At 42.3% G+C, this 10729-nt stretch overlaps 1 protein-coding gene across 1 annotated transcript; it reads right to left on the minus strand.

The window, feature by feature from the left end:
- Positions 1-3213: 3213 nt before the first annotated feature.
- LOC125710062 (granzyme B-like) lies at positions 3214-5988 on the minus strand. Its single transcript, XM_048979247.1, has 5 exons — positions 5864-5988; positions 5529-5679; positions 4357-4498; positions 3938-4192; positions 3214-3848 (listed from the first exon to the last, which is right to left on the minus strand). Exons 1-5 carry the CDS (start codon positions 5919-5921, stop codon positions 3696-3698), a joined length of 759 nt encoding a protein of 252 aa, XP_048835204.1. The 5' UTR covers positions 5922-5988; the 3' UTR covers positions 3214-3695.
- Positions 5989-10729: the final 4741 nt, after the last annotated feature.

The following is a 10729-nucleotide window of genomic DNA, read 5'->3' on the forward strand; positions in this document are numbered from 1 at the left end:
GTACAGCTCGCTTTTCCTTAGATGGTTTCACTTTCACATTGCGTCTTTCATTTAGAGCAGTTTTCCACGACTTTATGACTTACATTGAATTAGTTTCGTAGGACCAAATCCGGAACTTCTATAATTAAAACCCTGCTATATGTTATTTATTTAAAAAAATAAATAAATAAATAAATAAATAACTAGAAACGTCTGACTGTCATGCTTTCTCACAATCAAAGGAGACAACCCTACCTTCCCGAGCAGGGAACAGATCAAGTGGAGTGAAATCAGTGAATGAATGAGTTCATGTGTTGTAGATTAATGCTACCTGAGGTAAATCAGGCTAACATTTAAAAAATGTCCGCACGTCATCCAACAATATAACCATCAAGTTGGCAGGTGGTCCCTGAAAAAAATGTATTTGAAAAAGTTTGAGAAACACTGGTCTATGGGAACATTAAGAAAGCAAAATCCACACTATACCTTCCTTGAGGTGTTTGAACTATCCATTAGACTGGGGGTGATAACCGGCTCAGTACTGTCACCATCCAGTGACGGGATGCCTTCCGAAATCTGGCCGTAAGTTTGGGTCCCCAACCAGCTTAGTTGTTCTCTTGAATCGTTGGATGTCCTGAGCTCAGTGAATTATGCACCCACTGGATCTGTCGCAGGTACGTAATGCCGGCACATAATGGTGGTTCACTAGTGCGAGTGGCGGTGCTGGGTTACTCTAAAAAGCACGACTGATGTCATCAAATAGGTCCCACATTATAAGTGCGACGAACCAGCACTGTGGCAGGATGGCATCCACGAGTATGGATCCTTGATCCTGGTAAAACCATCTGGAGAGGGCAACCGCTTTGGTGTTTCTCTCCCCCAGCCAGTAGGTCACCGTGAATCTGAATCATGTGCAAAAATAGCCCATTGAGGGTTCAGCCTTTTAGTGTTACTCACATACTCCAAATGTTTGTGATCTTCAGAACACTCAGAAAAATAGGTATAAATTTGTACCTTTGCTTGTCACTGGGGCTGTACCCTCAAGGGTCTGCCAATTGTACCCTTAGCTAGAGGTAATTGTACCTTTTGAGGTATAAAAATGGACTCTGATGGAACATTTCTGTACCATTGCGGGTACATTAATACGGTTTGTACTGAGTCCACTTCTGTACCGTAAAAGGTATAATTACAAGCTTACAGTCCTAGAGACAAGCAAAGGTACAATTTTTTCCCTTTTTTCTGAGAGTGAACCTGGGATGGATCTTTGTCTCTCTCCAGCCAGTGTCTCCGTTTTTCCAAGGCCATTTTAAAGCCCAGAATTCCCAATTATCTGCATCATAATTACACTCAGCTTCGGAAAACTTGTGAGATTCAGCTGCTCAGTGATGCAGTTTAGGCGGTGTGCCTCTGCGATGACATAGCGCTTCTCCTACGCTTATATCAGATGTGTCTACCTCCACAACAAGTAGTCAATCAGTGGTTGGCTGACAGAAAATGGGTGCCTGGAAAAATGCCTGCTTCAGTCATCAGAAGGCAGCTTGTGCTTCGAAGATTCCACCCTATTATCTGATGCGGCATCTAGGTTACGGTGGTGAGGGGGGTGGCAAAGGAGCTAAAATTCCAGATAAACCACATGTAAAAATTAGTGGACCCAAGGAACTGCTGCACCTCTTTTTTGGTTGTGGTTCTGGTTAGTTGGACACTGCAGCAGTCTTGGCCAGAGCCATATGCACAGCCCCTGGAGAGAGGATGTCTGTAAAGTCTTAGTAACTTACATTTGTAATAGTGTTCGCAAAATCTTATTGTAATCCAATGAGGCGGTGTTGGTGCCCCTCATCCAGACTGCATGATATAACATCTTCCGTCCACCAGATGTCGCTGTTAAATGTATCGAAACAACAACACTATTCCCGACACATTGAAAGCAACACACGCAGGTAGTAAATATCCACAATCATGGAGTAACACGGGGACCAGCATAGCAGCACATCAGTCTAACCAGAGCAAACATTTTCTCCATTGTCACTGACTATGGCACCCGGGGAAGCAGAATTTTTTTAAGAAGAATAGTTACTCACATCCCTGAGTATTGAGTCCCTGATGAAAAAGGTTCTCTGTGTGATTGTATCCATGGCGTGACACCTGCTACGGTGGTTGTAAATCAGACTCCCAGGCTGCATGTTGCTTTTCCCTCCAGCTTTGTCGCTCCAGCGATAGATGCTGAGATCGTCTTTGGCTTTGTGCCTGACTCACCCCGGTGCACTACAACCTAAATCTCTGGTTTTGTGCTCAGTCCATTCCAGGAGATGGTAGCTTGTGAGTCAGCCACCTCTATGGCTGTTACAAAAATGAGTAAAAGTGTGCAAACCCTGCTTTCCAGTTCTGAAACGCTGAGAAAGTTTCAGGCATTCTTGCCAGATGGGGGAGGCAGAGATACACCATATTTCCAAAAGCATTGGGACACCTGCCTTTATACCCACATGAACTTTAATGACATCACATTCTTAATACAAAGGCTTTAATATGGAGTTGGCCCACCCTTTATAGCTATAACAGCTTCACCTCTTCTGGGAAGCCTATCCACAAGGTTTAGGAGTGTGTTTATGGGAATTTTTGACCATTCTTCCCCGAGAGCCTTCGTAAGGTCAGGACCAGAAGGCCTGGCTCACAGTCTCCACTCTAGTTGGATTGATAGAACTGGTTTTTGCTTCCTTCACCGCAAATGGTAGTTTGTATAAAGCAGTTTTGAATTTGGACATGCAGCCATGTTATAAACAGCAGTTTGTGTATTCAGCATGTCGTAAATTGTATTGTAAAACCACAGCTTTTTGTTAGGAAAGATCTTGATGCTAACTTTAGGCATGATCTCCTCCCCCAGCTTGACAGCAAACCCAAAAACTACTTCTGCAGATGCATTGATGTTGTCGTTAGTTTGCAAGAACCTGAGTTTCTTAATTTGAGCTCTTGCTCGTTTCCCACCTGCCAAACTGATGTCTTTAACCAAAGTTTACATTTTGTGTTCAGTTTGGTGTTGATCCCATTCTTGAACCTCCCCCATTAAATCTAAAGAATGAACCTTCCACTCCCCACCCTGGAAACCTCTTAATCCCCTGCTCAGCCTCAGTGTTACATGGTTCTGCTTGCTGTACCGACATACTGACTTGATGCTTTCTCAGAGTTCTTTCTTAAATAATTTTCTTGCTAATGATGAAAATTTAAACATTTATAAATTCATTTATTTTAAAAATTGAATTTTATTGTGGTTGGGCACACTATAACAGTATCAAAAGAGTGCTAGACAGGTGAATACAATATAAAGATGTCATACAAGCATTAAAAAAAACCTTTAAGGATATATGCAAGCATGTCAAATAGGAGATAATAGGTTATATGTTACATTATATGTTAATATAATGTTTTTTTTTGGTAACAATTTCCTTAAGGCCATGTTTTTCATAATTTATAAACACATTCATAACAAATAATAATAATGCATTCACAGAGCATTATAAACATTCAACAATAGACATAACACATTATAGCTATGTATTATGCATTATGAATGCTTTATGAAGCTTATAATGCACTATAGATAGTGCATTATAGATGTTTGTAATGCTTTATGAATGCATTATAATGAATTATAAATGTGTTTATAACTTATAAAAAATATGGCCTTAGGTGTTATATATTTTTTTCTTCTTTGAGCATTTTATTTAATATTTATCATTCATTGTTTCTTTTATCCAGGTGATGAAAGAGGAAACCTTTGTGTAAATGTCGGGATATGACAGACTGCAATTGGGGTCTGTTAATGCTGCAATTCCATAGGCCTTGTCCTTGCAAACAAGGGGTCCACCTGAGTCACCCTGGGGAAAGAGAATGGAGAAAAACCACCATCATTTGATCCTAACATTCTACAGCTCCGTCTTATGATTAATAAAGAAAGTGCCCTTGCCTGACAGATTCCCTTCTTCCTATCAAAGGTGCACAGCATTCTTTTGGGCTGGAAGTACTGCTGCCACATCTTCTTGCACTCTTTATCAGTCTGGATGGAAACGGCGGCTTCTCGAAGGATATTCTCCGCTACCCCACCTGGTTTTCTCATTCCCCACCCAGAAATCAGACACTGGGTGCGACTTGAGATACTTTCCCCCTCAGATGGCAGCTTTATGCACTTCACACCCTTTTTCAAAGTGGCATTTTTCCTGAGCTGTTATGCAAGCAATTGGATTAAGTTAGAAAAAAATGAGGAATGTAACACTGGTGGATATTAATGTTAAAAGTATTGCATTTGAGATTTACTTTTTCAGGAGATTCTTGCATTACTTTAATATAACAGAACTCAAAAGGAAGATAACCTGGTCAAGTTCACACCTTTATCAGTGCAATGTCAAAATCATTTCTGTCTAATGTATGTAGACCATGTCGATGACACTTTTCTGCTGCTATCTTCTGCTGGGAATCTTCCTTGTTGGAGATATTATGGCCGCCAAGAACCACTGTGATTTCTTTGCATCTGTAAAATAAGGGACATTTTTACTTTCGGTCCAAAACTGTGTTCAGGTCAACAACAACAACAGTATCCCCAAACAACCAAAGTGCAGACTGGAAAACCTGCACACATTCAATAGAATTAATGGTAACACTTTGCATTAACTCCACCTTCATAATGCTTTTATATTGCATTCATAAAACGTTCAGTGCACCTTTATAACGTATTCATTAAGCATTCATAAAACATTCATAAACATATGTATACCTTAATATATACCTTAACGTATACCTTAACATCCTAATATCCCATAACAGCTGTAATATACATTAATAACAAGTATTATATAATAATAACAAGCATTATAATTGTATAATCATGTAATGTTTGTTATTAATGTATATTAAAGCTGCTAAGGGATGTTAAGGTGTACTTGCATGCTGCTTATGAATGTTCTATGAATGCATTATGAATGCATTATGAAGGTGCAGTTAATGTAAAGCATTACCGAATTAACATTGAAATAGAGCGAGTACAAAACAAATCTGAAGCTACAGGGACTTGTGAAGCCAAAAACAATGAGAAACACAACTATGAAAATGCTACATATTATAACGATTGTTTTGTATCTATCCATCCATCTTCCAGCTTCTTGTCCCGGTCAGGGTCTCAAAGGAGGCTCTTCAGCTTATTCCAGGCAGCTTAGGGTGACCTGTAGGTGTTAGACCAGGGGACCCCAAATCCATCCCTGCACTCAGTATTCCACTGGCTTTTTACAGCCTCTTGCTCTCATGCATTCCAATCATGTCTCAAAAAATCTAAGCTGTTAAACTTCTCTCCCACTGATCAGCAACTTTTCACTCCCATTATTTTCGCACATATTTCCCTACCCTTGATTTTATTTTTATCATTCTGTATAATTCCAGTACAACGTTAATTGATCCCCGTAAAACAAAAAGGCAAACCCTCGGTTACACCATGCAAGATTAGTAGAGAATAACAGAGATGAAGGATTAAACAAATGAAAAATAAAAATAAAAACAGACGAACTCACTCGTTTGTGCAGTGAGCTGCAGTCAGGATGAAGTCCTTCCGAATGAGGAAGCCCCCACATGTGTGAGCACCACGGACCTGCAGGGAGGCCATGTAGGGCCGGGAGTGAGGCTTGGCGGTCTCCCCTCCCAGGATACCGCTCTCAGACGCTCCTACGCCACATAAACAGCTGCGTTTTCGGCAGAATCCAGGTACCAAGTAGCACAGCTTGGTGAACCGGTGTCAGGTACAGTGTGATGATATGATTTAACTCTTTACTTCTGGACTCACTCTCAGATAAAACGTCCAGCCACATACAGCATACACAGTAATGGAAAGGCAAAGTGGTGGCCCTACCTGTAGGAGGGAAAAGCTCCTGGAGAAGGAGACAAAACGGGGACAGCAGTAGAAGCATGATGAAAGTCAAAAAAGCCCATCAGACAGGCAGAGAGAGTACAGGGGTCTCTTTTATACAGATCACGCAACCGGAAGTGGGTGAAGATGTATTTATCTAAAAGTAGATCAGTGCTGGGTTTCACAGGAAGATAGAAATAACCAGAACAAAGTGCAAGAAAACAAGAAATGTGGTCCAGAGTTACAAAGATATGAAGAGTCTATACAAGGTACTATAAGGACAAAAAAACATAAAAGATAAAATCCAGTGGTTAAGCTCTAACTGCAGGAGAACAACAATGTAACAGATGAGAACAAATTTGGTGAGCAATGGTTGGCAGATTTACAAACATTAGTAAATCCATCACCGCAATCAAATGATTGTGGGAGATATACTGTATTTATGGATGTACACTCACTTGCCACTTTATTAGGTACATCTGTTCAACTGCTTGATGAAGAAAATATCTAATCAGGTAATCATATATCAGCAGCAAAATGTATAAAATTGTGCAGATATAGGCGATGGGGTTGCTTTTATTTTTATTTAGTGTTTGGTATGGTTTTCTATATCTTTGTTTTGTGTTCCTGTGTTTGGTTTCCTCTGCTTGTGCCTTGTTTACCTATGTCCAACTTATCACTGTGTTTGCTAACGCTCCCTAGTCTCTAGTCCTGTTTAACTGTAATCCACCCCACCTGTTCTTTGTCGGCCCGAGTCCACTTGATTTGTTAATTGAATTATGATTTTCACTTGTCCAGCTGTTAGTGGTGTATTTATGAGCCAGCTTCTGTTCTGTTCCTTGTTCATACATTGCGGTGTTTTCCCTCTGCCTGCCATTCTGGTCTTGTTGTACTTTTTGAGTTAAGCTGGCCATTAACAGCCTGACTGTTCCAGTTAAAGCTACCGTAGGACGTCTGTTTCACACCTCCGACCACCACCCCTACTGCCTGCAGTGAGTGACGCATAACAAGCCGGGTGGGCAAGCTAACTGAGAACCTTGGAAGCTTCTGATAAAATGGGCCAGCTTTGTCTCACCTGCTGCCAAACCCAGAGGCTCCTGGAGAAGAATGATAGTGTGTTTTTACAATTCAGGAAAGGAGATAAGAACTTTTTTAGGTAATATTACCAAGAGAGTGAAAACCACACTGGAGAGATGGTTCATTTTCTCTGAGAAGGTGGTTTATTTGCAGAGAGTAAAACTCACAACCTCCTATCACTGTCACATCTAATTCAAGCACAGTGCAATAACCACACACTCTTTCCTCCCAAACAATTTTTTCTCTCTCTCTCACCCACACAATCGCTTTCAAACTCAGTCAGCTCCATCTTTGTAAAAAAAATCTATGTCTGTTTTTTATATGGGCGACTGGAATGAATGTATGACTTCCCAACTGACTGTATCCTAGAAGGATTCTGCTTCTGGTTACTTGTATTGTGGAAATACAATTGATTACAACAAACCATGGTCATTTTAGCACAAAACAAAACAATGCTGTATCCTATATCCAACACAGCATGCCTCTCTATTCATGATTACTTTCACTTCTAAGGCCGTTCTCGCTAAGTTCACTACTCATATTATATTACTATAGTATATAAGTAACAAATCCGAAACTTCCAGAATCAAAAAAGTGTATTTGCTTTCATATTGTTAATCGAGCGTGCGCTGTTACACTTCTGTCTGCCTGAAGATGGCGTCTCTGAGCCATTTATATGAATTTTCACTAGTTTTATGGTGGATTATAATAAAAAAACACGGCGATCGCACTAGCGTGCGCTGGCTGTATTATATCCAGAGTTCACCTCTTCTCCCGCAGAGCTCACACGGAGAAACAAAGCGAGCCGAGCCGTGAGAATTCCCCGGTGCCCGGGTGGTAACAGGTGCGCCGGTGCTCCCCCTCTCTCCTGACTCCCTGTCTTAACTACTGCGCAGTGGGCTCGCCAATGACACGATTACTGTAACCTTTGCATGGGAATAATGAAGCGTGGAGCTCTGGGGCTGTCTTATCAGTGTGTGTCATTGCAGAAACCACAGACTGGGCGCCGTAGGGGGTGGCGATCGTCGAGTCGGTGAACATCTTACTATCTTCTCCGTCGACTTTGCGGTTGGCCTTGATACAGCTGAGATGTATTTCTATGCCACCTGGGGGGGATCAAATTTTGTATTAATTAGCTTTACTTTTCTGCTAGTATTTTTTTAAATATATATAAAAAATTATAAAGTATCACTATTACTGTAACTAAACGAAGTGATTGATATTGATTTTTAAACCGTGCTTGTCGTCATCAGATCATTTAAGACGTATACTCTGAAATGCTGGTATTAATTGGTTATGTTTTGTGCTGTTTACTTCTACTCTATAAATTATCATACCCTCTTATTATAGAACTAAACTATAGGGGCAGTGTGTAGCTTTGCAGTGTATAAATGGTGTCAGTGATCGGAAGGTCGATGATTTAAACTCTGCGGCCAGTAGATTAACTTCACCACTGGACCCTTGAGCCTGTCCTTTAACCCCAACTGGACCAGGGGCTGTCTGACCCTGATTTCTTAAAAATATGCGGCACTTTGAATAAAAGCATTTGCTTACTCTCACACACAGGTATATTGAACAGGAATCTTTCCTTTCCTCTCTAACCACGTTGTTCTTTGGATCATCTGATCGGTAAATTTATGATAAGGTTGATCACTGCCATCCACATAAAATTCATGTTTTCTCCTGCTTCTTATTTGTTTGTGTGAATCGGCAGAGCGGTCAGTGTGTCTTCATTCACCACAACGAAGCACACGGCCTGCAAGATGACCTCAAGCCTGATATAATATACCGATATAGATTCATCCCATGTTGATATTTATAGTAGTTTAATATTCAGCAGTAGCTGTAAACCAACAGGCTAAATATTTGACCGCTAAAGAGTAATATTAACTTGGTGGTGGGCGGAGACTTTCTGACTGACTAGCATTCCACTGTAGATTATTGAGAGCAGAGTCAGAATAAATGTGGCAAAATGTAGATTAGGCTGATGTAAAATGGACGTTCAGCTCTTGGGACAGGTCAGCTGAGTTTGGCTTCTTAGCTTGCCTAAGATTAAAACACAGGACTTATAGGTTTTGTCTTTCTTTTTAGCGACCGCTGATTTGGTATATCCGTGATTTTATTTGCTAGGTCCGGTCAGGTTGGGGAACATGCACTGGTGTAGCTGTCCAGCCCACCAGGTGTCAAAATGCCTCGGGATCCCAGTTGGCAACCCCTCAGGACGATACACAGTCCAGTCCCACCCTCGGGAAATGGCCAACTATCTGTCGCAGTCAGGTGTCACCTGGGTGCCCCCTACCCTATTCGGGTATCTTATCTTATCTTATCTTAGCTTGTCTTGTCTTGTCTTACCTTATCTTGTCTTATCTTATCCTATCTTTCATCCATCCATCCATTTTCCAAACCGCTTATCCTACTGGGGCGCGGGGGGTCCGGAGCCTATCCCAGAAGCAATGGGCATGAGGCTTATCTTATCTTATCTTATCTTATCTTATCTTATCTTATCTTATCTTATCTTATCTTATCTTGTCTTGTCTATTTATTTATTTATAAGCATGGCACACTTTCCTGTTGCATTCAGGAATCAAAAAGAGCACAACAGATATTTAAAAGTTTTTGCATGATAAGGAAAATGTTTTGGATGGTGATAATCTCTAAGCATTGGGACTAAGTGGACATTTCTTGAAAGTTTAACTGAGATTTCCGACAAGGTTATGTTTGAGATGCAAGCCTGTGTGCCAGAAATGTTTTGAGGAATGAGCGGTTTTTAAAGATGGTGCAAAATATACTTAATTAAAATTGCTTGGTGATATAATGGGAGCATTTTGGGGATGCTGAATATTATTAGACTGGCATGACAGATTATTTTTTTTTCTTTCCTGCATTCTGCCGAATCTGAGGCATGTCGGCTGTTCTGGAACCTTCTCCTACGTTCCCCCCGTGACGGTCCGTGAAGAGCCGCTCCAAGGGCGAATTCCATTCCTGTGATGCCTCCGGGTCCCTTAACCCCGGCGTGAGCTCAGTCTGCGCTGGAGTCCTTTGATCACTTTACTGTGAAAGCACGTGCTAACAAGTTAATAGGAATACCCAGCAGCCGCCCCGGGATGAAAGGCTTTCCAGACACCCCCCCTCGGCACTTCCCTTGTTGTGCACACATAGCCTCGCACATGCGGGAGGGGAGGGGGCTGGGTGTCTTCTTTCTGTCGCCTGTCAGTTACATGTTAGCTCTGCCACTTATTGCACACAGGCGTCCCCAGCATGGACACCAGAGATGATAACTGCATGCGGCAGCAGATGCTGGGTATGAATTGCAGGGGACTTGGACGGGGGGCGGGGTGTTGAGGGGGTGGATGGACAGGAGGATGGGGGCTGGGGGCAAGTGGGGGGAAGTAGGAGGTCGCATGAGTGGGCCGGACATGCACAAACACACAAAGTCACAGACACTGTTAATCATGTATACTATTGTGGCCTTGTCCCTCCCATTGCTGAGAAACCCCCCCCCCACCACAAGTGGTCATGCCCTCTAACCATCGATTTAAACCCTCCAGCAGGGTGGTTGGCCTGCACGAGCCCCAGACCCGGTGCGGGCCCCGGCCCCTAAACACAAGTCCATTGGCCGTTTAATTAACGATCCGGGTGGAGTTTTGCGGGACATCTGCTTGCGGGCTGTGTGCTGGGCCCTTGACCCCATGGGGGGGGCGCCAGCGAGGCAGTGCCAAAAAACCGACGGGCCCCAAGGCAGATGGTGCCAGCGAGGCTCTGAAGGCACGCCTGCGAGCGCCGAAGCCAAAC

Source organism: Brienomyrus brachyistius, chromosome 16 (genome assembly GCF_023856365.1).
Source record: "Brienomyrus brachyistius isolate T26 chromosome 16, BBRACH_0.4, whole genome shotgun sequence".
In the NCBI taxonomy this organism is placed as follows: domain Eukaryota; kingdom Metazoa; phylum Chordata; class Actinopteri; order Osteoglossiformes; family Mormyridae; genus Brienomyrus; species Brienomyrus brachyistius.